We start from the raw sequence: 27,264 nt of genomic DNA, 5'->3' as shown, positions 1-27,264 counted from the left end.
AATGACTGTTGGCTGGAGTTGACTAAACCACAATGTTGTTCGTTGCGTCATGACCTCTTTGGTGGGTAATAGGTAAATATATCTTTAACTGCTCTCACTGAACCTTGCCGATGTGCCCGGAGCTCAACTCACCTAAACTTTGTCTGATAAAAAAATTAATCAATCTTTCGAAAGTATTTAATATTTATTTTTGTGTTTAAAATTATAAAAAACAAATTATCTTGAAAAAGTCTCTAATTTAGTTGTTAATTTTAAAGGGCCTCTTTTCCAAATTTCTTTTAAGGCCTATAGATTTGTTGGGCCGGCTCGGTGATGAACCCGACTCAAGTTAATTAAACTTCGAAACCCTCACTTCAGCTCTGTCGCCGCAGATACAACGGTATGCTCCTCCTTCTCTTCCTTCACTGTAATCTTCTTTCATGTATTTTATTTTTCAGTTTGTTTTGAATTAAACTGAATTTTTCTTATTTTCTTATTCATAATACCTTTCAAGATGAAGAATCTCTCCCTTGACGATGCATTAGGGTTAATCTCAGCATTAAAATGTAAGTTTGGATATGAGAAAAGGGAAAAATATGAATCTTTTCTACAAATTATGAAGGATTACAAGGCTGAAAGAATTGATGCTAGGGTTGTCAAATTAAGAGTGTACGAGTTGTTGGACGGCCATGAAGATTTAATTTTGAGATTCAACACCTTCTTGCCAACTAAATATGAAATCAAACTTCCATTGGATCGTGATGACGATGATGAAGAACAAGATGGTCGAATGACAAAGACAAATATCAAAGTGCTAAAGAAATATCGAATCACACCTTCAGTTCAGCTGGACACTGGTTAGTAGCCTACCATTATTCTACTTGACATGTGTTGATTATTTTATATATTTATATATATATATCTTTTTATTTATGCCGCTTTTTGCTGTAATCTATCATAACCTTAGCTATATAGCTATATAAAGTGTCAATAAATTGGTCCATCGTTATTGTATTGAGAGAAGTGAGTGTAAGATTAAGGGATTAAGTTTGTTACACTTTGCATTTGTTGAGTATGGCTCATAGTTTAACGATAAGTTGGTAGGGTCCCTCAAGGTTTAGGGGAAATCTTGTAAATTGGCTATAGTATTTAAACAAAAATCGTAATCTTTAACCCTAAGATTGAAATTTAATAATAGAAAGGTACACGATTGGCCAAACTTTGTGATCGAATCTCGGGTGTTCTTTGTTTGCGTTTTTGTATTTGTTTTCTTTTTTACAAGTTGATGTTATATCTTTGGAGAATTAAAAGTAGGGGTTTGGAGTTCATGCATTTTATGTCTATAGGAAACTAATGTTTACTTGTAAAAACTGTCTTGATTAAAAGAAAATATAGCAGAAGCTCTTTGCATCCAGAAAATATTTTGTAAACATTCAATCGAAAAAAATAAAAGTACTTCAAGAAGAAATTATCATATGACATTGTTCAACCATAGGATTCTCTATTTTATCTTGTTTCCAACTCAGAATACTTCTCATTCATTTATCTTGTAATCTGTAACTCTAAGCAAGAAATCAAATAATAGAAAGCATCCACTGTGTGTTTTTTAGTTGATGTAACAAAGATATGGAAGGTATATCTTTGGAGTACTAAAAAAATGATTAGGGGTTCATGCATTTTATTGTTCTAACTAAGGTTTACTGATAAAAACTGTCTTGATAGTTTCCTCTGAAACTTTGGAATTAAATTAGAAATTATCATTGTTAGTCTCATCCTTTGGATTCCCTCTTCTATTGTTTTCCAACTCAGCACACTTCTCATCCAGCTCATACTCATATGCTATTTATTTTTATCCTATATTGCTATTGAAAGTGTATGAACATTCGCATTAGGTCACGTGTTTAGACACGATAATTTTTTTTTCTTTCCACCTATTCGGAAGGTAAGAAGACGACTCATTCTTGATAGAATATTAATTAATAATTTTTGCTATCAGTTAGAATGTTAATTTCCCTCTGAGGATGAAAATTGCTATCTAATGTTTCAATTGCTATACATTGGCATGATCCCGAAAATGGGATAATAAACTATTCACATTAAAATGTTGGTCACCATTTTTGTTTGGGAATATAATGGGAAATAAATATTTCTTTATCTTATTATTTTTAAGGCTTAAATATGGAAATGATCCCTGCAAATATCTGGTGTTTTGGTTTTAGTCCCTGTAAAAATATTTTTTTGGTTTTAGGCCATGCAAATATAGAATAATTGGTTTTGGTCCTTCGTATTTTGTTTTAATCCTTGTAAAATCATTTCATATTGAAATTGGTCCCTATAATATTCATTTTAGTCCTTGTTTTGAGGGACTAAAATCAAATATTCTATATATTATAAGGACCAAATCCAATATGAATCAATTTTACAAGGACTAAAACAAAATACCAAGGACCAAAACCAAATTTTGTATATTTGCAGGGACTAAAACCAAAAAAAATATTTTTACAGGGACTAAAACCAAAATGTCAGATACTACCTCCGTTCCTTTTTAATTGTCACTTTTTGACATTTTACACAAACCAAGACAATCAATACACTACTAGAAAAATCAATTTTAGAGAGGGTAGAAATCCGTCACTAAACTGCCATAATTCCCTCACAAGCTAATTTAGGGACGGATTTAGTGACGACCGGTAATCCCTTAAGAATATTGGCCTTGCTAAATATTAGTGAGGGATTTTGGTTTCCGTCCCTAATTGACACGGATACAATCCCTCACTAATTATTTAAATCCGTCACTAAATATGAACCAGAAATATCCTAAAAATTGGACAAATCCGTCAGTAATTAGTGAGGGATTCTTGTTCCCTCTCTAATAGTGAGGGACTATTCCATCATTTTTTACCATTATTTCCGTCACTAATTAATGACGGATTGGTTTTCCCTTTCAAATTTTGAAGGCACAAATTGTGAGGAAATTGAATTCCCTCACTAATTCAAAGAGAAATTTACATCAAAATATAAATGTTCCATTTCAAACCATATTTCATTAATTAATTATATTAATATTGTATATGCATTTACTATATTAAACCATATTGAACTTGTTGGACATTATAAATATACAACAAAAAACACTTGATAAATTGTCTTCATACCCAACACATACATTCATCACCATAAAAGTCATAAGGAAAATCTCAATAAGTTTACAACCATTGTTCAACTCTCAAAATACATAGAGTCACAAGGAAACTCTCAAAAATCAGTTTCATAATAAACGCTAAACATTTTTAACGATACTAGAAGTAGCACATTAACTAAGTTTGCAACCAAGCTATCAAAATAACCATATATTATACATATTATATATCTATATATCAAGTAGATGGAGGTGGAGGTGGATGTAGATGACCTTGAGAAACCATTTCCATCAATTTAGTCATTTGCTCCCTAAGAAAACGTGAATCTTCCTGCGATGCACAAATCAACTCCTCATGAGCCTTCAATACATGAATAATTCGAAGTAAGTATATGAAATATTTTGATAACTATTCTCCCCTGGTCTTAAACACAGTACTTTGTCACCTGATAACTATATGAAATGTTTGCCTAAAACCTTATCTAAAAACAATGTTGTTGATTTTTACCCGGTATGCTGTCCTAAAAACTTATGATGTGTTCACTGCTTGCCTATATCAGTTTTCTAGAAGCATCAAACAAACTAACATTCTAATATATCTTCCTGTCAAGACAATTCATTATTTTTCTCAATCTGCTTCTTAAATATGGACATGGTTTCATATGTAGTTCTTTATGTCAAAAAAATAATCAAGTGGAGTTAGGATTGGTATGGAAGAAAAAGAAAAAAATTGAAATGGTAGTGCTCTGTCTAAGTCATAGGTACATTTATATTATTTCTTAATATGTGCTTAACAATTAGCACTAGTGCATAACCTCCATAAAAATAGCATCAGTGAACAATTATTTCAGTGCAGAACTATTAAAACAATTAAAAATAGTATCAGTTCTTAACAATTAGCATCAGTGCAGAACCTCCATATCATAGTTCAACTACTTTAAAAATAGACTAAATATTCATCAAGTTCAATAAGGTCATGAAGTAATAACTTACAGCAATATCCTCCATATCATGTAAAATTTGAATGATAAATAACAGGTCTGAAACTGCTGCTATTCAAACACCTCAATGTCCTAAAAACAGCACAAAAACACACACAACACACACAGTCCAACACACAGTCCACTAGGCTTAAAAAACAGTCATGGAAAACAGGCCCCAAATGCTGTCAGCACCTCCCTGCACAGAGAAAACACTCACACCAGCAGCAGAAAAAACACAGCAGCCTCGTTTCATCGAAAGATGATTAAGAGGGGTCAATTCATTTTCTCAATAAGGTAAAAAGCATTTATTCAAGTGTAATACATGCAATTTTCCTACTTCATAATAGCCCTATAAGTTGGGCAAATAAAATGCATAAGAAACACGTTTCTTCCAGATCAGCTTAATCAATATATACAAATTCAACAGTCATCAAAGAGGCAGAAATCTTACAGCAGTCGTAGTTGATGTAGCCAAATTTTCTTTTTAGTATGGTACTCATCATCACTATAAGCAATGCGATAATCAAGATCATAATTTTTTATGTGCAATTATTCATTATCAGACACTTACCAACTTTGGAACTATAAAGGGAGGACTGAAGCAGGACTTTAGGAGCACGATACCTGACCATGGGTCATTAATACATGTCATTAATATACATCACACGGTGCCCTACACAAATTTCTAACTTCATCATCAGAAAACAGCTTTTCCCTTTTTTTCATAAGTTGGTAGAGATTGTATTCCTGCATATCCAAAATTGACCTAAAACAGTTAGTATTAGACTTCAAAACAGCCACCAGTATGCCATAAAATCCAGTCGCTCACCATGTACTCAAAAACAAGGTACAGAATGTCACTTTCTCGAATAACTTCCTTCAGCTTCACGACATTTGAGTGATTCATTTTTCGTAATGACTGTCATAAGGGAAATTAGAGAATAAATATATGCAGAAGCATGAAGTACATTAAATTTTGCAAAGGCACAATATAAATTTTCAGATGAATTTACTACGCTATGGAGACATACATACCTTGAATGCCGGAACAGAGTATTTCCCAGAAAGTAAACCATGCACCAATTTTGTCCTGTCAACAAATGGATGCTTATTTACATTATAACGAAGAAAAATGATCTATGCCTTGAAGAACATCATCTTCACTAACAAATGTTTTCTTCACTAATAAATTGGTATTGTAGTCATCATATATGCCATATATATATATATATATATATATATATATATATATATATATATATATATGCAAACAGAAAATCAGGTACAACACCATAACAAAAAATTTGACGATTTCTTCAAATTAAATTGTCTAGATCAGGCAGAGAAAAATCAGGTAAGTCATAAAACAGATCAGGTAAGTCATAAAATAGAAAAACAGAAAATCAGGTAAGTCATAAAAGCTTAACCAAGTACAAATTTGACGATTTCTTCAAATTAAATTGCCTAGATCATGTACAGCACCCTGCTCTAAATTGTATCAACACCATATCACATAACAACAAATTTCGAACCCAAAATCCAAGTGCCACTTCAAGTAAGGTCATGATGAAAATAACAATAAATATATAAATTAAAACAACATCAGAAATACAAGTATCACCAACATCAACTTCACTAAAGAGAAAAACTATAAAAAAACTATTAAAAATAAAATAAATAATAAATAAATTCTGAGATTGAGAGAGATGTTACCGTCAGTCTGAGATTCACTGAAGATTTGACAAAGGATTTTGGGAGAAGGAAGAAGATTCGATTTTGGGAGTGAGATTCAGTGAAGATCTGTGCTGTGAGAGCATGAGCACCGTAAATTTGGGTTCAAATTCAGCTTCAGATTTTAGGAGAAATTCAGCTTCAAATTAAGAAGAATCTACAAATTAAACACATAAATTAGTAAAGAATGGGAAGAAATTTCAATTAACAAAGAAGAAATCTGAAACTGACCGATTCCAACTGAGAAGAGCTTGCGATTCCAACTGAGAAGGAAAGAAGGGTTCCAACTGAGAAGATGAGAGAGGTTGAGAGAGCGATTCAGGGACTAAGAAGGAAAGAGTTGTTCAGTGAGAAGCTTGCGATTCCGAGAGAGTGAATGAGAAGCTTGCGATTGAGAGAGTGATTGTGAAGGACCGATATGTTTTAAAGATGAGAAGCTTGCGATTGAGAGAGTGATTGAGAGTTTGGGGAAAATTTTGGGTTAATTTTATTTTAGGGTTTGGGTTCATCTTGAATTTTTAGGAGTGAGAAGTTTTGAAGATGAATATTTGGGTTTGTGAGTATAAAATTTGGGGGATAATTTTTTTTTTTAATGGAAAATTTTGGGGATAATTATTTTGAGGTTTGTGAGCCAAAAAAAAGAGGGGGAATATTTTGGTATGAGAGGAGGGAAACCAAAACGTGAAAATAAATGAGGGGGAAGTAATTCAGTTTTGGCTAATGAATTTAGTGAGGTTTTTAGTGAGGGATACATTAGATAGAGATATGCAATTGATATTAGTGAGGATTTTAGTGAGGGATACATTAGATAGGGATAAAATCCATGTCAAATTCCGTCACAAACATTCAGCTAAAGAATTTAGTGAGGGATTTAGTCACGGAAGTTTAGTGAGGGACTTTTTGTGACGGATATCTAGACAATTCCGTTGCTAATGTTTGGCAGCTCAACTTTCGTGGAAATTACGGAAATCCGTCCCTAAATCCGTCACTATTAGTGAGGGATTGTTTTCCCTCCCTAAAATCCGTCCCTAAATCGTGTTTTTCTAGTAGTGATAATTGTTTCTACTTTTGATGCAATAAGTCATACTTTTACTATAATGACCTTATTAATTTAACATCTCTCATTTCATATATTTATCTCTCCGCAATAAATAACAAAGGATAATATTGGTAAAACAACATTTAATGATAACTTTGAAAGTGACAGTTAAATAGGAACAAAAAATTTCTCCAAAAGAGACACTTAAAAAGGAACGGAGGGAGTATTTGCAGGGGCTATTTTCATATTTAAGCCTATTTTTAATGACAGTATACAAGATGAGAAATAAAAAAACATATATTTTGGAAATATGAAAAAAGCATATGTTTTTAAATCACCTAACCTTGTCATTGTTGTGATACACAGGGGAAGCCATGAATAACATAGAAGATAATTGTCCATTTTCCTGGGATATTCTTGATGTCATTTCCAGAGATCTAGATTTCGATGACCTCTTTCAATTTTCTTGCGTGTGCAAGAATTGGAGGGAGTTTCATAAAACTTACTGGAAAAAATTCTTGGCATCCCAAGAACCATTAGTTATTAAAAAGTCTTACCATGATAAGAAATTCTTTTCCTTCATCAGCATAGCTGACCGAAAAGTTTATCACTCGAAGACCATCAATCAATTCTGGTACTTAGCCTATTTTGGATGTTCTAGCGGATATTTGATCATGAAAGGGGACAATAATTCTTTTCTGCTATTAAATCCATTTACAAGAAGAAAGAAGGTAATCAATACATCAACCTTTAAAGTCAATTCTACATATTTTGCTTACCATGTCTTACTTGCTTTTGGCAAAGGCTCGGAGGAATTTGTCTTAGTCGCTTCATGTAAAAGTTCTGGCAGTTTGTATGTCTATCAGTCTCGAAATTTGGGTTGGGTTACATATTTAACAGTGGGAAATCCATGGAAGGTTGTTGACTTTGTTGTGTTGCATAATACTATATATGTTGTCACCAACGAGGCCATCATAGGTGTACTCGACTTGAATTCCTCAAATATAAATTTTTTAGAAATGAAGAGTATGCCCGATGTAACATCTACTTCACACCTAAGGTTAGTTTGCTGTGATGGACAACTTTTAGTGGTTCATATTGAGTCCGAGGAAATATTGAATGTTTACAAGGTAGACTTCTCAACCATGAATTATGTCAAGCTGGAAACTTTGGGTGACATTGCCTTATTTTATGCTTCGGGGGAATACTTCTATGCATTGAGCAACCTGAGGAGGTGGGGTTTTGAAAGCAACTCTTTGCATGCCATCAATCTTTCATCCACAACATGTAAAGTGTGTTTAGGGGATGATAACAGACTGCCAAAATACATTAAGCATGATAGAACTGGAGTTCCTCCAAAGGAGAATGCCTACTTGCTGGATTGGTGCTTTAGACATCAACGATATGAGGTGGATTTTTCTCCAAATGAGTAACATGGTTATTGTACACAATGTAGCTTGTGATATTTAAGTTTGGATCATGTTTTTTATGTTTCCCTTTTGTTTTCCAATAATTTGACTAGACTAAAAAAACATGTCAAGGTGTATGGTTTCAATATTAGAGAACTATTGAGACAAATAGTTTTGAAATGGATGCTGATATTGTTAAAACCACTGTACCATCTTTTGTGGTTTTGTTTTGGTTTGAAAGCATAAAATTTAACATTTCCTTTTATTTTCTTCTTGTGATTTCCTTGTGATTTTGTTGATAATTAATCATTCTTTTGTGGAAAATATCTTTTTTTTTTGTTGTTGTTGAAAACCGTAATTTAAAGTTCTAAATCTGCCTGCGAAAAAATTCAACTTCCAGATTGTTTTTTTTTTTTTTTGGACATCATGTATATTAGAGTGTAAAAAATAGAAAGAATCTCAAATTACAGAGTAAACAATTAGAAAGAATCTCAAATTACAGAGTAAAAAGAAAAAAAAAGTATTAATCTTACGCACCTCAGAGCTTGTACAACACTGCTATAAAAGCCGAATTTGGATTCATTGCAGTTGAATTCCCTACAGTTAGCCTAACTGAGTTAGGTGCAGTCATGTGTTTTTTGGTACGAGAGAAAGAGAATACATATTTCCAACAAAAAAATAAAGAAGGGGAACTTTGTGAGTAAACTTCAGGAACTGTAGGAAAACACAACTTTGCAAAAGCCAAACTTCTCACGCTCTTACGTTTTCTCCTCCTTTGTTTCTCTCCATGTGACCGACGCTACAGGTGCTTCATTTTGTGAACCTCGACGTTAAAAAGAACGAATAAGGTAAAACTTATTAGTTCTCAATGGGTGATGGATTAGGGTTTTTGTCCCTCTTATTTATTTAGGGTTTATTTGTGGGTTAGATTTTAGAGAGTTTTGAAGGAAAAACATTGGAGGACTAATCTTATATTTTTATATATATTTAACTTTTTTAAAAATATGTGAGTATATGATATCAAGTTGTTTATGGTTTAGCCCTCCAAAGACCTTCCCCACTAAACCCTCCAAAATCCAATTTGCAAACATATCCTTAGGGTTTAAGGTTTAACACTTGACACAAGCTTCGCTTCACTCAAATCTTCATTTTATCAATTTGTTTTGTACTGAATTATATTTAGTTTGCTTTATTTTGTTGATAATAAGTATTCCCTTCAAGATGATGAACTCCTTTGAGAATGCATTAGCATTAATCACAATAATAGATGAATTTCAAGATGACAATAGAGAAAAGTATGAATCCTTTTTAACAAAAGATGCATCAGAGTTTCTCAAGACAGTAAAAGATGAGTTTCAAGATAAGGATAGGGAAAAGTATGACGAGTTTTTAGAAATTGTTAAGGATTTCTTGGCTGCTGGAATTGATAGAAATGTTGTCGCTGCAAGAGCAAATTAAATGAGCTGTTTCAAGGGCATACAAATTTAATTTTGGAGTTCAACGACTTCTTGACAAAGAAATATCGAATAACACTTCCACTTCAAATTGACACCGGTTAGTTCTTGACATACATTGATAATTTATACATTTTTTTTTATGTAGTATTTTGCTATAATCTACCATAAAATTAGTTATCTGGTTATAAAAAGTTTCTTTAAATTGGTCCATCTTTGTTGTATTGAGATAATTGATTGTAAAAGAATTCTAATTTAGGGACTCATTTGTGGTGTTTTGCACTCTTAGGTTTTGTTTGCGAGTTGGGTTTTGGAGGGGAAGAGAGGGGAAGGAAAGACTTATGGAGAGGTAAACCCTTGTTTGCGAGTTTTAAAAAACAAGGGAAAGGTTTTGGGGGGTTTAGAAGGGCTTCAATTGTTCAATTTTAAAGTCCCCCCAAATTGGGGGGTTTTGGGGGGTTAAGCATACAAATTGACAATTTTGCCCTCATAATAATTCAAATTGACAATTTTAGATATAACCTAATAATTACGATCTCTTTTCAAAACAACTTTTTCTAAACAGCTTATTTATCAAAAACAACTTATTACAACATCTTTTCAAAAACAAACTTATTTATGCAAATTAGCTTTTAACGACCTCGTTTTCAAAATCAGCTTATCAAAAACAGCTTATTAAGACCTCTTTCTCAAAAACGACTTATTGAAAACAGCTTATTCATCCAAAACAGCTTATTACAATCTCTTTTTCAAAAACAACTTATTCAAAACAGCTTATTTATCCAAAACAACTTATTACGACCTCTTTTCAAAAAACAGCTTATATAAAACAGCTTATTCAACAAAAACAGCTTATTACAACCTCTTTTCAAAAAACAGCTTATTCAAAATAGCTTATTTATGCAAATCAGCTTTTAACGACCTCTTTTTCAAAATCAGCTTATTCATCTAAAACAGCTTATTACAATCTCTTTTTCAAAAACAACTTATTCAAAACAGCTTATTTATCCACAACAACTTATTACGACCTCTTTTCAAAAAACAGCTTATTCAAAACAGCTTATTTATGCAAAATATCTTATTACCACGTCTTTTTCAAAAACAACTTATTCAAAACAGCTTATTTATGCAAATCAGCTTTTAACGACCTCTTTTTCAAAATCAGCTTATTCAAAACAGCTTATTCATCAAAAACAGCTTATTACGACCTTTTTTTCAAAAACAACTTATTGAAAACAGCTTATTCATCCAAAACAGCTTATTATAATCTCTTTCTCAAAAACAACTTATTCAAAACAGCTTATTTAAACAAAACAGCTTAATACGATCTATTTTTCAAAAACAACTTATTCCAAAAAACTTATTTATGCAAATTAGCTTAATACGATCTCTTTTCAAAAAAATAGCTTATTCAAAACCGCTTATTTATGCAAATCAACTTTTAACGACCTCTTTCAAAATCAGCTTGTTCAAAACAGCTTATTCATCCAAAACAGCTTATGACGACCTCTTTTTCAAAAACAGCTTATTCATCCAAAACAGCTTATTACAATCTCTTTTTCAAAAACAACTTATTCAAAATAACTTATTTATGCAAAGCAGCTTATTGGATGAATAAGTTGTGTTTCAATAAACTGTTTTTGAAAAAGAGGTCGTATTAAGATGTTTTGTATAAATAAGCTGTTTTGAAGAAATTGTTTTTGAAAAAGAGATCGTAATAAGCTGTTTTGTATAAATAAGTTGTTTTGAATAAGCTGTTTTTTGAAAAGAGGTTGTAATAAACTGATTTTGATAAATAAGCTGTTTTGAATAAGTTGTTTTTTGAAAAAGACGTGGTAATAAGCTGTTTTGTATAAATAAGCTGTTTTGAATAAATTGTTTTTGAAAAAGGGATCGTAATAAGCTGTTTTGTATAAATAAGTTGTTTTGAATAAGCTGTTTTTTGAAAAGAGGTTGTAATAAACTGATTTTGATAAATAAGTTGTTTTGAATAAGTTGTTTTTGATAAAGACGTGGTAATAAGTTGTTTTGCATAAATAAGCTGTTTTTTTGAAAAGATGTTGTAATAAGCTGTTTTGATAAATAAGTTGTTTTGAATAAGTTGTTTTTGATAAAGACGTGGTAATAAGTTGTTTTGCATAAATAAGCTGTTTTTTTGAAAAGATGTTGTAATAAGCTGTTTTGTATAAATAAGCTGTTTTGAATAAATTGTTTTTGAAAAAGAGATCGTAATAAGCTGTTTTGCATAAATAAGTTATTTTGAATAAGTTGTTTTTTGATAAGAGGTTGTAATAAACTGTTTTGGATAAATAAGCTGTTTTTGATAAAGACGTGGTAATAAGCTGTTTTGCATAAATAAGCTGTTTTGAATAAGCTGTTTTTTGAAAAGAGGTTGTAGTAAGCTGTTTTGGATAAATAAGCTGTTTTGAATAAGTTGTTTTTGAAAAAGAGATCATACTATGCATATTTGTATAAATAAGCTGTTTTGAATAAGTTGTTTTTGAAAAACAGATCGTATTAAGCTGATTTGTTTAAATAAGCTGTTTTAAATAAGTTGTTTTTAAAAAAAGAGATCGTAATAACATGTTTTGGATAAATAAGTTGTTTTGAATAATTTGTTTTTGAAAAAGAGGTCGTAATAAGTTGTTTTGCATAAATAAGTTGTTTTGAATAAGTTGTTTATTGAAAAGAGATCGTAATAAGTTGTTTTGGACAAATAAGTTGTTTTTTGAAAAAGATATCATAATAAGTTGTTTTGTATTAATAAGTTGTTTTGAATAAGCTGTTTTTTAAAAAAGAGATCGTAATAAGCTTTTTTTTTTTTTTTTATAAATAAGCTGTTTTTTAAAAATAGATCGTAATAATTTACTTTTTATGAGATAAGTTGCTTTGAATAAATTTCAAGATAAATTACAAAGTATAACACAATCTATTGTTTTTTTAAGAGAAAAAAGGGTAAAATAGTAAAATTATAACATAAGCCCTCCATTTCCTTTCCTTGTTGGTTTTTTAACTCCCAAACAAGGGGAAGGTTTTCCCTCCTTTCTCCCTTCCCTCCCTTTCCTTTCCTTCCCCTCCTTAGCCTTTCCTTTCCTTCCCCTTAAAACTCGCAAACAAAGCCTTAAGGGATTGAGTTGACAGTTTGCATTTGTTGGGTATGGTTCATAGTCTACCCATAAGTGGACCGCAAGTTGTAACTGGTAAACCCAAGCTTGAATATTAGAAAGGTACTGCAGCCACTATGCAGTCAGAAACATATGCATAATTGTCCAAACTCCGGCAGCAAATATCTTGTGTTCTTTATTTGCCTTTTTCGTATTTATTTTCTTTTGCACAGGGCTTCTGTTCTAATAACATAAGAACTAAATTGTTGATAGAAATTTTTCATGTAAGAAACTGATGGAGTTTATCTATATCTTTGGGCTTTGTTTGCGAGTTGGGTTTTGGAGGGGAGGGGAGGGAAAGGAAAGGCTTGTGGAGAGGTAAACCCTTGTTTGGGAGTTTTAAAAAAAAATAATGGAAATGTTTTGGGGGGTTTTGAAGGGTTTCATTTGTCCAATTTTAAAGTTTCCCCAAATTGGGGGGGTTTTGGGGGGTTAAACATACAAATTGACAATTTTTTCCTCATAATAATTCAAAATTCCAATTATAATTTACAAGATAAATTACCAAGTATAACATAATGTATTGATTTTAAGAGAAAAAATGGTAAAATAGTAAAATTATCACATAAGCCCCTTTCTCTCTTCCCTCCCTTTCCTTCCCTTGCCCTCCTTAGCCTTTCCTTTCCTTCCCCTCAAAACTCGCAAACAAAGCCTTGGAGTATTAAAATAGGGACTAGGGGTTCATGCACTTTATGTCCATGGGAAACTAATTTTCACTACTAAGAATTGTCTTGATTTAGAGAAAATAGAGCCAAATCTCCTTTCAACCAAAAAATGTTATCTTTCTATAGTATAAACATTTCTGCTACATACAACAATATCTTTCCCTTTGCTTCTCACTTGTCTTTGGAGCCACATGCCATGCCAGTGGCCTATCTGGCATCCCCTAAATCAAGCAATTACAGCATAAGGTTTATTTCTAAAGGTTTTTAAGGAGTACAGTCATACTTGGATGTCTTCACATAATCAGCTCTTGGATCCATATATTTCAAAGTTCCTGAGCTTTGGAAGCTCATTGATAGTATCTGTTAATTTCCATGAGAGAATGAAAATAAATATCCATTGTTTCAATGATCGCTATGGGAAAGTAAACTACTCATAAAATTAAAAAAAATTAAATAAATAAGTTACATGATTGTATTAAATGTTGGTCTTTATTTTTATTTGGTGAAATATATCTTTCTTTATCTCCTCACATGTTAAAAGCATATGAAATGTTTATAAATCATCTGACATTGTTATTGTTATGATACAAAGGGAAAGAAATGAAGAACTGTGAAGTTCCTTGGAATTTATTTGATAACATTTTCAGAGAGCTAGCTTGATTTTGATGACATCTTCTAATTTGCTTGTGTGTGCAAGAATTTGAGGGAATTTCATAAACTTGAGGGAATTTCATAAACTTTACTTGTTCAAAAGTCTTGCGCCATGGCAAGTCTTAGAAATCATGGTTGGGCCTAACACAACCCCACAAAACCGGCTTGTGATGTGAGAATTGCTCCCCACTTATAAACACATTGTCAGGCCATCTCCTAACCGATGTGGGACTCTTAACACACCCCCTCACGCTCATGACTAGACATCTGAAGCGTGGACATAAATGGTAGGTGGCCCGATAACTGAAACCTGATAGCAGGTGGCCCAACGGATCGTGGAGGAGGCTCTGATACCATCTTAGAAATCATGGTTGGGCCTAACACAATCCTACAAAAACTGGCTTATGAGGGGAAGATTGCCCCCACTTATAAACACATTGTCAGGCCATCTCCTAACCGATGTGGGACTCTTAATAGTAAGAATTTTTTTTCCTTCATCAACATAACTAACCACAAAATTTGTCACTCAAAGGTGATTGACCACTTCAAGCAATTAGCCTATTCAGAATGTTCTAGCAGATATTTGATCATGACAACGGCCAATAATTCATTTCTCCTAATAAATCAATTTACAAGAAAAAAGATGGAAATTTATTCATCAACCTTTAAAGTCAGTTATTCTTATTTTTCTTACCATGTCTTAATTGCTTTTGGAAAAGGCTCAGAGGAATTTGTCTTAGTGGCTTTATGTAATAGGTTTAGAAGTTTGCATGTCTATCAATCACGAAATTTTGGTTGGGTTATACTTATTCGATAAAGGGAAATCCATGGAAGGTTGTTGACTTTGTTGTTTTGCATAATACTATATATGTTGCTACTAACAATGCCAACATAGGTGTACTCAGCTTGAATTCTGCAAGTATAAAATTTTTAGAACTGAAGAATACTCCCGGTGTAACTTCTTACTCACGTCTAAGGCTGGTTAGTTGTGATGGAAAACTTCTAGTGATTCATGTTACGTCCGGGGAAATATTGAATGTGTACAATATAGACTTCTCCACCAAGAATTTTGTTAAGCTGAAAATTTTGGGTGACATTGCATTATTTTATGCTTCAGGGGAATATTTCTATGCATTGAGTATAACCCGAGAAGGTGGGGTTATGAAAGCATCTCTTTGCATGTCATCAATCTTTCATCCGGAGAATGCATAGTGTGTTTAAGGACTGACAATGAACTTCCTGATTACATTAGCCATGATAGACTTCAATCTCCTCCTATAGGATGACCCTACTTCTTGGATTGGTGCTTTAAACATCTACACTATGAGGTGGATTATTCTCTAGTTGAGTAACATGATTATTGTACACAGAGTAGTTTATGAATTTCTTGTTTGGACCTTATTTTCCCTTTTGTTTGTCAATGATTTGACTGGATTGAGAAAAACTTGTCATGGTTTATAGTCAGGGACGGATGCAAGCACAAGAGTGTGTAGGCTTGTGCCTGCGCTAAATTTTGAGAATTTTTTTTTTGGTTGTAGTAATATAGTAATATATAGTTATAGTTGAAATGTTGACTAAATGACCCACACAAAAATACACAACACTTTTCTATTGACCCACACATAAACACACACTTTTTTTTTTGGTTACAACATAAACACACACTTTAACACAACATCACATACACAACCATTTCCAATTAAAAAAATAGTATAATTAAATAAAAGAAAGGAGTGGAAACGTGAGGGTAGAGAGAAGTGAGACCCACACCCACACTTTATACAAACACACAAAACAAAACAAATCCAAAAACCTCTTCTGTCTTCTCTCTCTCTCGTCCGCTCAGTTCCCACACTTTATGATGTATATTTATGCTATTAAAAATGAAATATAATATATATATATATATATATATATATATATATATATATATGTTTATTTAATGTTTCAAATTTATATATACGTGGTGCCCCTACTTTCCAAAATTCCCGGATCCGTCACTGTTTATAGTTCCAATCTTAGAGAAGTATTGAGATAAAAAATTAGTTGATTACATTCTCTATTATGGTATCTTTGTTGCCTAAAAAAAAATAAAGATTACAATGTCCTTGGATACATTTGTAACGGGTGCTAATATTGGAAAACAATTGAACAATGCTTTTAGTTAACATTTCTTTTGTTACTTTTTGGGTTCTGCATTACATCTAGGAGTGAAAAATATATCTATCTTTAACAACTTGTTCAACATAATAAAATGTGGATCACTTATAAGGGATAGTTTGGATAGTTGTCTGCTCTATATATCTATCTTTACTCACACTTTAATGTTTACAGATATGAAGATGAAGAACTATACGTTTTGAAGTGATTTTCGTCATATCTAGCAATTCTTTAGGTTTTTAATACATGTTGAATCACTCGTCGCTCATTTTTCTTTAATGGGTCATGTTAACCAGTGCCCCCGGGGCACTGGTTAAAGAAGCCAAAAGAAGAAATTGTAAGTCAAAAAAGACACTTTTTAAGTTTTTATTGCATTGATTACACAACTTTCAATGAAAAAATTACTATATTTGCTCCCTTAACCAGTGCCTCGGGGGCATTGGTTAACATTTCCCTTCTTTAATTTATATATAGTTTTCTTTTCATAAACTATCTTGAAGAGTTAATGGAAATAAGCTGAAAATATCATATGAGCATGTCATAAGTTGTTATCCTAAGCTCTCCCAACAAGTGATTGTGCCAGAAGATTAAAACAAATAAGTCAATTATTAAAATGCAATGTTGTTTTACATTTGGGTAAATTTAGCACATATGAATATGATTTATTTTCTGCACAAATACTTTATCATGTTATTCAAGATGCATAGATTTTCAATGAGCTAGAAGCTTTTTCACAAGTTAGGAAGTAAATTTGTTCTAAAGTTTTGAAGCAGCTACGAGCTATATGCTTCTTTTCAAGAAGCCATAATGGTCCATCGAAATTGGCACCATGGTCCCAAGCCAACACTACCGTACCAACCCAAGTGGATTTCTACGAGTTATAAGTTAATTCAAACTACTCATACATGTGACTCAAGATGCAAACACACACACACATTCATGGAAAATCAATTTTATTACCATTATGCACATTCTAGTTTTTCAGTTCTCTCAACATATATATAGGTATTAGTTGTCTATTCCAATCTTCTCTCACTTCAATTATTTAGCTCATCATATAAGGGTTTTTCTAAATTTAATTTACACAAACAAATAGAAAATTTATCTTGATGTATAGGTAGTATGAATTAAACCAGAAGGAAGTAATATGGAAAAAGATCAAGTGTTACTATACCTCTCTATCATGTGGAATGGTATGAAAGAATAATTAGAATTGTATAAAGAAAAGGTCCAAAAAGAAGCAAAAAGATTAAAGCTTTCTTGTCAAAAGATTGAAGATATACAATCAGCCTTTTTTCACAAGTAAGCAACTAGTAAAGTTTATATCAACTGCGAACATTCTATGAGCTAGAAGTTTGTGCGTGCGATTAAAGATGCATACATCGACATGCATACACTGCACACACACACACACACATTTGTTTATCTAAGTAAGGGTTGTGTAATTTATCCATTGAAATTACTAAACCAAAAAATCTATCTTTAAAGAGTTGTTGGATGTACCCTTCACCTTATCACGGCTTGATGAAGTCAACCTTTGCCGATGGTGAGTTTTGAAGAAAAAAGTCCACTGTTTCGGCAGGTATATTTGAAGGTTGGAACACTTTTATTTTTAGTGACTTCAAATTATACAACAAGGGAGCTTAACCTTCAATAAATCTCGAAATAAGGAAAGATTTTAAGCAAACAAGAAAGTATTAGGATCAGTTGCAAGTCATATTTTTAATAAAATTTATAAATACAAACTAAAAAGCAGCATTAACGGTTTGATCATTAGATATTAGCAAGTTCAACCAGCCAACTGAATAGAATTGATGGTTTGATCATTAGAAAACTTAATAAATGAATGTTTACATGTTTGATAGAAGAGAGAACACTCTTGCTTCCAAAAAGTTTTGGAATATAATCACTGCCACTATAAACAAAGGTATGAACAGTTGGAGCATATAACTCAATTCCGAAAGAGGTTCTGAAATTGGACGAAGCATGATAATCATTTATGTATATAGTTAAATTGACAAGTTTGGTACTTGAAATGCGAAGGTTTTGTGCATCCAGAAGTGCACAACTGTCAATGATCAAAGTATTCAACATGTTAAATGCGGAAAAGGGGTCGACACAACCATCACTTGTGCTGCGACGAAAGCCAAGGTACTTTAGAGACAAAGTCGTTAATGCTGGGAATTTCAGAGAATTTGGAAATATTTGTATCAAGTCAGAGTCAGAGTGAAACAAATAATTAGTTGAAAGATGAAGGGACGTTAAAGTATGAGATGAAAAGAAGCATGGTGGAAGGTGTTGAATAATAGCATAATTGATTCGGAAGTGTTGGACATTGTGTGAAAAAGCATATTCTATAATCTTTTGGTATAGGCTAATCCCCATAAAATGACTGTAGTGCAAACAGAGAGCACTGATAGCTGTTGAAGGATCAGGAAGAGAGAAAATCTGAGATAGAAATTGATCGAAACTTGTGCAGGTCTTAAAGTCTGTAGAACTTAGTGTAAGGGTGGAAAGAGTCTTCCAGAGATTGATCCATCTTTTTGATAAAATACAAGTTTGAACGGCTTGTTTGGCGTTCAAAAAGGAGAGTATGTGAAGGAGAACACAATCTGACAAGTCGCTGATCCTGTCTTTTTCCTTACGTCCCCTCTTACTATGGCTTCGTGTCTCCACCATTGTTGTCTGTCTCAGAAAGAAACAAAACATGAATTGTCCAAGAAAATATAAAAAAATAGAGAGAAGAGAGGGTTACCTTGCAAGCACGATGTAAGCCTAAAATGATGTTGTGAGCATCTGCCTCTCGCGTTTGCAAATTGCAATGGCATTTTGAAGCAGCGTATGAATTTATTAGGGTTCTGTATACTAATCAATGTTAGTGGGTTTGGGCCTTGTACATATAAAATTAAATAATTTAGATATTTTTTTTTAGAATTTCTTTTTCCACTGTACTTTTTTTTTTGAGGGATTTTTCCACTGTACTTTCTTTTTCCCTTTATATTTCCCACTTTATCATATTCATATTATATAATACATATCAGTTTTTCTAGTGCGGAAGCAAGTGAATTGTAAATTCTGTTGAGTTTGATAATACAAAGTGTAAGAAACTGATATAGTGCGGTAAAAAAGAATGGTGTTGCGAACGTTTTGGTAGCTAAATACAATCTTGGAAAATCTCACACGAAGTGTAAGAACTGGACTATCCAGGTGACCAAGGTGATTATCTTGTGTGATTCTCTTACCCTTATTTTTTATTATGTGTCTTAAACACAAATCACAAACAATCATGTTTTTAATATTGTCATTACATTATCTATAACGATACAATCCTTATAAAATTAATTCACTACAAAAAAAGGGTGTTTTAGAGTCAGCAGAAAAATAGATGCTAAAAGGCAAACTGTAGATGCTAACAATCTTTTAGCTATAGAGTCCAGAAAATTGACAACGATAAAAGCTTGGATGCTAAACACTAGCTTCCAACTGATGCTAAAATATCATCTACAAAATGGACGCTAAAATTGAAGCTAAATACATATTAAAAGTGTATGTAATGCAGACGCTACTTAGCATCTTTAAAAATGGACGCTAAAAGTTGGGCTAAACTTGACGTCATTAACTATGAATGCTAAGATGAAAATTTTAAAAACTAAATTTTGTCAAGTTTAAAAATATAATATTATAGAAATTAAAAAAGGACTTGAAATTGAGGCATCCAATAATAAAAAAAACCATAAATGTAAGGCCAAATACCTCTTTTCAGTTGCTAATTTAATGCACCGTTACCCTTTTAAGGAACCTATTTAAAATTTAAAAACTTAAAAAACTTCTAAAAGGTGCTTAAAGGACCTATTCGAAACTTAAAATTAAAAAACTTTAAAGGAACTTTTTCAAACTTAAAAAACTTAAACGACTAACCTAATATTTTTGTCAAACTTAAAGAATCAAATGAGGTATTTAGCCTAAATATAATGAAGTCTTAACCATAAATTTAGTAGAAACTAAATGTAATCCTAAAGCCAAAACATAATGTGTCACAAGTTCAAAGAGAACTAGGTGAGGTCTTCTAAAAAAGCTTGGTGAAGTCTTAAATATAAAATTAGTAGAAACTAAAAATAATCCTAAAGCCAAGATATAAGGTGACGGTAATTCAAGAGACTAGGTGAGGTCATCCAAAAAAAAACAATTTTGTTAAATCCAACAAAAAATACAACATCGATAATCATTAGGTGAGGTCATCCTCTGATTGATCATCGAGTGCAACATCATAATGTGGATGTTCAGGAGTATGACGAGGTTGAATCAGACTGCAAGAACCATCACCTAATTGATTCTCTAATGCTGCCATCCGTTGCCTAAATTCTTCCATTTCAGTATGGAATTTGTTCTCTGGCTATTTGGTACGTTGATAAGCCTCAACAACTTTTTGGTTTGCTTCCTTAGCTCTTTGGTTAGCTATAGCCTACAGTAGCATCTGCACCAAAATAAGTTTTATATAATGCTTCTGAAGTTTTGATGATAACAAAGTATAAAAGAACAATTCGATATGTTAATGTATTTTCAAGTGTGCAAGACCATATAATTAAATTTAAACTGCTAAATCAAGTTTTGGTTCTAAGAAAACAAGATTATGGACATCTACAAGAGCATGTGCGACTTATGAGAAGCTGATGATTTAGATCAGACTGATTTGAAGGTCAAAAGCATCTTGAGGTACTCGGACTCTTAAGGACACGTCAACATCAAAAGACTCTAACTGATTTTGTAGTCTTCTAAAGGAAGGACGCTATTAGACTCTAATAGTACAGTTTGTTTTCTTCTGACCAAGTGCAGAAACAATCAAAGGAATTCAAGGAAAAAGGGAATGATACGTATAATTTCAACTAAAGCAAAAGAATTTCGAATGACTACTGAACGACATTATCCAAATCAAGTAACATTCCAACGTCTTGGATCAAGCTTCTCAAGGACTCAATTTAATGCGCTGACACTCTCCAACGTCTCTCGGTTCTTTTTTTTTTTGTCTCTCAGTTCTTCTTCTATATAAGGAGTTGAAGACTTGAAGAAATATATAATACTCTGAATATTTACAATTTTCATTACTCTGTCAAAATCAATAACGCACAAACACTTAGAGAATATCTTCGGAACTTTCGTAATTTAGAAATTCTTTAGTCCTAGAGTTTGAAATGAATTGCATTGATTACACCTCTGATTTGAAAACTCAAACAATCTTTTATTTGATTAAGTTAGACTGTAGAAGCCTCTTTTAGTTGTGATTGAGCAGAGAAAGTTTCTTTCTTGTGTGATTGAGCAATAGAAGTCTCGTGTGTGTGCTTGACAACTTGCTTGTGTGCTTGAGCATTTGTAAATTGTAATCTTTGTGATTGCAGTGAAAATCCCTTAGAAGTGTAATGAGACTAGACTACTCTCGTTTTATGAGATGAACTAGTATAATTTTTTTTGTATCGAAAATATTCCTTGTAAGTCATTCTATAATCCTTGTTAAAAAGATTATTCTTCACACTGGAATTGGAAAAAAAAAATCAATTTTAAATGGAATCTAATTCTTTTTCAACGAGACAAACGAAATTTTGTATCTTCAATTAAAGGTATTCAATGTGTGACATGCCTCAAATAAGATTATTTTATGTGAAATGAATCTACGAAAAGCAAAAATGTTAATAAATATTCTAGGAAACTATATTTCTAAAATATTACCATATAACATTGAATTCTCATGTTTCTTAATAATCAATTAAATTAAACATTTACCAAGTGGGCATGCCTTCTCATAATATTTTTCATAAAATGCAAATTTAGATTATGAGAGGTGCACTTCTAATCTTAACAATAATTTACACTAAAATTCAAATTTAATAACATTTACCGGAGGTCCTTTAAGTTTGAGGTTTGTAACAGATTGGTCTTTAAGTTATTTTGGTCACACATAAGTTCTTTAAGTTTGAGGTTTGTAACAGATTGATCCTTTAAGTTATTTTGCTCACACACAAAAGCTTTCAATTTAGTCTTTCTGCCACATCATCGTTTTGATCTTAACAATAATTTACATTAAGTCACCCGTTCGAGTTGCATAATAAATCGTCTATGCTATCAAATTAGTGCGAACTAGCTAAACCTAGTAAAAACCAGTGACCTTGCAGGTTTTAAAATCAGCCGGGTCAATACTTAAGCTTTGACCGCATTTAAAAATATATAAAAATCGAAGTACATCAAAATTTCATAATCGTCCTTATTAAAAATCATAATCTCCTTAATTTTATGTGCATAACAGTCATTTCGCAAAATTTAATTTATTTGTTTTTTAAATAAATCATTGCAGATAATGTTTTGTAACAAATTTTATGATAACTATGAAGTAAATTATAACTAATTACAGGCTTTATCCAAAGTTTTTCAAAATCAAAAAAAAAATGTGTAAATAAATTTCCACCAAGAAAAAGGGCTGTAACGATTTTTTTTTTAAAGTAACTAACATCCTTAAAATTAGTTGCCACGTAATAAAAAATGTTTCAATAAAAACCTAAGGTTTTCAATTAAAGAAAAAAGGTGTAAATAAATTTCCACGAATGAAAAGGCATGCCACCCCATTAAAAAAAAGTTTTCAATAAAAAACTAAGGTTTTCAATAAAAAAAATAAGGTATAGCCAATATTTTCTATACAAAAAGAATTGTAGCTAATTTGCACTTCCACATGATATAGGTGGATCTAATAAATTTCCACCGATATTTATTTTTTTATCAAAATTAATAAGTCTTTGGAATAGTTTTAATTTTAAAATATTTTTTTGATCTACCAACAATATATAAAACATTATTTAAAAAAACAATATATAAAAATAGAAATACAACAAAATTTCATAATTGCCCTTTTTAAAAGCCAATATACTATCATGATAATTACGAACAAGTATCTTTACAAGTCCACACAACAAATTTAAATATCTACTTCTACTGCTAATCTCCTACTACTACTACTACTAATATACGAAAATAACAAAATCTTACTCCAGTATAATTTCATAATTATCATCGATTAAACTCATAATCTTCTTAATTTTATGCGTTCAATTGTCATATATATATATATATATATATATATATATAATTTTTTTGGTTTATCAATACGAAGCTTACAACTAATTCCCTATATTTTGCAAACAAAAAAGTCAATTTGTTCCTTCTTTCTTCTCCTTATAATTTGATTCTCTAATTTTTAAATAAATTGCCCAAAAAAATTCTCGGTTAGACTTCTAATATCACAAATTTAGTGTGTTTCGTGGTCAATTTTGCTATTAAATAATAAGAAAAAACAGTGTAGTACAACATAAATATACGAAAATAGTTTATTCTCATCTCTTTTAATCCTTAATTTTACTAATTTGCATATAAAATTTTTTCAAAATAAATACTATATTAATGTTAATATTTTTTAAATAATCATTAGTTTTCAAAATTTAAGCATATCAACTTTCTCATATCGGTATACATAAAATTTTATTTTGGAGATATAAACATATAAATTCTACAATGAGTGCATTGTAAATATTTAATTGTATTTTAGGGAAACATTACAGTGATGTTGATATTTTGAAAATAGTCACAAGTTTTCCAAATTTTATCTTATTGACTATCACCTATCGTTAAATAAAAAATTTCTTTTGCATTTATAAGCATATAAAATCTTCAACAAGTGCGGTGCAAATATTTAATGGTGTTTTAAATATAAAATAAAAAGTTATTTAATAGAAACATTACATTGATGATATTTTGAAAATAAGCGGGTTTCCAAAATTTTATCATATCGATTTTCACATATATGTACATAAAATTTTATTTATGCTTATATTGAACGATGTTTTGCATATATGTACATAAAATATTGAATGATGTTTTGCATATAAAATAAAAAGTTATTCAATAGAAACATTATCAATGTTTATATTTTGACAATATTATTGAGTTTCCAAAATTTTATCATATCAACTTTCTCATATATTTACATAAAAATTTGTTTCTGCATATAAACCACATAAAATCTGCAACGAGTGCGGTGCAAACATTGAACAATGTTTTGCATATAAAATAAAAAATTATTTAATAAAAACACAATATTGATGCTAATTATTTGAAAATAATCATGAGTTTCCAAAATTTTATCGTATCGATTTTCTCATGTATATACATAAACAATTTATTTATGCATATATAAGCACATAAAATCTACAATGGGTGCAATGTAAACATTGAATGGTGTTTTGCATATAAAATAAAAAGTTATTTAATAGAGACACTATATTAATGTTTATATTTTGGCAATAATAATGAGTTTCCACAATTTTATAATATCATCTTTCTCATATATTTACATAAAAATTTGTTTCTGCGGATAAAACGCATAAAATCTGCAACGGGTGCGATGCAAACATTGAACGGTATTTTGCATATAAAATAAAAAGTCATTTAATAGAAACATTACATTAATTTTGATATTTTGAAAATAATCATGAGTTTTAAAAAATTATTTTATTGACTTTCTCATATATGTATATAAAAGTTTGTTTTCGCGTACATAAGAAAATGAAATCTAGAACATACAAGATTAAAATATTTAACATATTTTTCTATATATAAGAAAAAATATTCAATAGAAACATTATATTAATGTTGATAATTTATTTTTAATATCTTAAAATATTTGGCAATATTAACAATATAATTATTTTTTATATAATTACCGCAATGTTATACGACCCGTGCGGAAGCACGGGTCTATTACTAGTTTTTACATAAAATCTGAAAACATTGGATCATCCCACCTTATAAGAACATGATTTGGAGTCCATTTGTACCGGTGTTTAGAGTGCTAGTATAGAACCCTTGATCAATTTTAGAACACAGTAAACCAAACGCCTCATCTCAATTTTGTTACGCCATAAGTTGATTAGGAACATGTTGGTTAATAAGACAAACATCATTCCTTTTATTTGGTTTTCACAAACAATATTAAAGAACAAGCGGTTCATGACAATTTATGAAATCTAATAATAATTTGAGAAAATAAATTAATTAAATGAAATTATGTTTTGGTGTCGCGTTGATGTCGAGCACCTGACACCTTCGATAAAGAGCAAAATGCTCAATACAAAACCATCATCAACTAAAAATGATCATAAACTTTTTGCAATAACTCAATCCATGTCAAAGGAAGCCCAGGGAAGAAAAGTATCAGATTTCACAGTATTTTTGCTCTATTTTTCATCGAAATCAATGATGTCAAAAACTTAAAACGTACAAAAGCAATTTCTGGAATAAGTGGAATACAAAAGAAATTTCTGCATAGAGGAATGTTTCTGTAACGCCTACAATATCTGATCAAATGGCTCTGTAGTTTAAAAGACGACCTCTAGCAAAATTCACCAGAAGTGCACCCTGAAATATTTAGTATAACTGTTTAACTAGACAAGAATTCATCAAAAGTTACAACTAACCAGCAAAATAAAGCTTTAGATATTTACTTCTGCAAAATAAAGCTTTCTTCCACATATAGGTATTAGTCCTTCATATTTCTATCATTTATTTTCGAGACGAATCGTATTATATCCTATGAAGCCAAATTCAATTTACACAAACAAATATGTATAGTTGGTATGAATTACACCAGAACTAATTGAAAGAAAAAAGGTGATTTATAACATGATGTGTTTAGTTTACCTCTCTATCTTGTGGAATTGTATAAACAAAAGGGCCATATAGATAATAAAAAAGATTAAAGCTTGTTGATTCAAGATGCACATATCAACATGCATACACTGCACACACACATTTGTTTCTCTAATAAGGGTTTTGTAATTTATCCATTTAAAGTTATTATACCTAAAGACATTGCGGGAAATAGAAACATAGAAGGATGAAAAAATGAAATTACTAAACCAAAAAAACTATCTTTAAAAAGTTGTTGGATACACCTTTCACCTTATAATGACTTGATGAACTCAACCTTTGCTGAGGGTGAGTTTTGAAGCAAAAAGTCCACCAATTTGGCAAGTTTCCATGGTTGGACCAATTTTAATTTTAGTGACTTCAAGTTACACAACAAGGAAGGGAGCATAACCTTCAATAAATCAGGAAACAATAAAAGATCCTAAACAAACAAGAAGTATTAGGATCAGTTGTAAGTCATATTTTTTATAAAATTTATAAATACAATCTAAAATGCAGCATTAATGTTAAAATATAAAGTACCATAAGTGCAGAGGAATTGGCGGTCAATGATTCGATATTAGCAAGTTCAACCAGCCAGCTGAGTAGAATTGATGCTTTGTTCCTTCGAAAACTCAATAAATGAATATTTACATGTTTGATTGAAGAGAGAACGCTCTTGCTCCCAAAAAGTTTTGGAATATATTCACCACCACTATAATCAAAGGTATGGACAGTTGGAGCATATAACTCGATTCCGAAAGAGGATCTCAAATTGTTCCTAGGATTGCTATCATACATGCATATAGTTAAATCGAGAAGCTTGGTACTTGAAATGCGAAGGTTTTGCGCATTACCCCTAAGTACACAGCGGTCAATGATCAAAGTATTTAACATGTTAAATGTGGAAAAGGGGTCGACTCAACCATCTTCATCACTTGTGCTGCAACGAAAGGCAAGGTGCCTTAGAGACAGAGTGGTTAATGCTGGGAAATTGAGAGAATTTGGAAATAATTGTGTCGAGCCAGAGCGAACCAAAGAATAACTGGAAAGATGAAGGGAGGTTAAAGTATGAGATGAAAAGAAGCATGGTGGAAGGTGTTGAATAATAGCATAATTGATTTGAAACTCTTGGACATTGTGTGAAAAAACATATTCTATAATCTT

General features: G+C 31.3%; 3 protein-coding genes, 1 long non-coding RNA gene and 1 pseudogene across 4 annotated transcripts; 2 read left to right on the top strand and 3 right to left on the bottom strand.

The window, feature by feature from the left end:
• The first annotated feature begins 364 nt into the window (after nt 1-364).
• LOC146934975 (uncharacterized) lies at nt 365-8,551 on the top strand. Its single transcript, XM_085750204.1, has 2 exons — nt 365-836; nt 7,238-8,551. The coding sequence occupies exons 1-2, from the start codon at nt 494-496 to the stop codon at nt 8,302-8,304; spliced, it is 1,410 nt and encodes a 469-aa protein (XP_085606330.1). The 5' UTR covers nt 365-493; the 3' UTR covers nt 8,305-8,551.
• On the bottom strand, nt 3,115-6,861 carry LOC146934976 (uncharacterized). Its single transcript, XR_015030085.1, has 6 exons — nt 6,064-6,861; nt 5,815-5,989; nt 5,137-5,191; nt 4,931-5,020; nt 4,112-4,848; nt 3,115-3,449 (listed from the first exon to the last, which is right to left on the bottom strand). It is a non-coding gene; the product is annotated as an uncharacterized LOC146934976 (long non-coding RNA).
• A 950-nt stretch (nt 8,552-9,501) lies between the features above and the next one.
• Nucleotides 9,502-15,566, top strand: LOC146934974 (uncharacterized; annotated as a pseudogene).
• A 2,322-nt stretch (nt 15,567-17,888) lies between these two features.
• Nucleotides 17,889-19,053, bottom strand: LOC146934973 (F-box/LRR-repeat protein At3g26922-like). The gene is given in 4 exon segments (XM_085757569.1): nt 17,889-18,010; nt 18,013-18,036; nt 18,039-18,087; nt 18,154-19,053. Coding segments are annotated over 4 exon segments (1,095 nt in total).
• Nucleotides 19,054-26,371: 7,318 nt separating this feature from the next.
• On the bottom strand, nt 26,372-27,030 carry LOC146934972 (uncharacterized). Its single transcript, XM_085757568.1, has 2 exons — nt 26,641-27,030; nt 26,372-26,539 (listed from the first exon to the last, which is right to left on the bottom strand). The coding sequence occupies exons 1-2, from the start codon at nt 26,992-26,994 to the stop codon at nt 26,372-26,374; spliced, it is 522 nt and encodes a 173-aa protein (XP_085613694.1). The 5' UTR covers nt 26,995-27,030.
• Nucleotides 27,031-27,264: the final 234 nt, after the last annotated feature.

Source organism: Medicago sativa, chromosome 3 (genome assembly GCF_051527215.1).
Source record: "Medicago sativa cultivar Bolivia chromosome 3, Bolivia_mono, whole genome shotgun sequence".
NCBI classification, from domain to species: Eukaryota; Viridiplantae; Streptophyta; class Magnoliopsida; order Fabales; family Fabaceae; genus Medicago; species Medicago sativa.
This window is presented reverse-complemented; position numbering and strand designations above follow the sequence as displayed.

Excerpts from the sequence above, each read along its gene's own strand:
- LOC146934975 (XM_085750204.1), top strand. The coding sequence starts at position 494 with ATGAAGAATCTCTCCCTTGACGATGCATTAGGGTTAATCTCAGCATTA. Across the intron at positions 837-7,237 it reads TTCAGTTCAGCTGGACACTG|GGGAAGCCATGAATAACATA; the intron begins GTTAGTAGCCTA and ends TGTGATACACAG.
- LOC146934972 (XM_085757568.1), bottom strand. The coding sequence starts at position 26,994 with ATGTTAAATACTTTGATCATTGACCGCTGTGTACTTAGGGGTAATGCG. Across the intron at positions 26,540-26,640 it reads CCAATTCCTCTGCACTTATG|GATCTTTTATTGTTTCCTGA; the intron begins GTACTTTATATT and ends TTGTTTGTTTAG.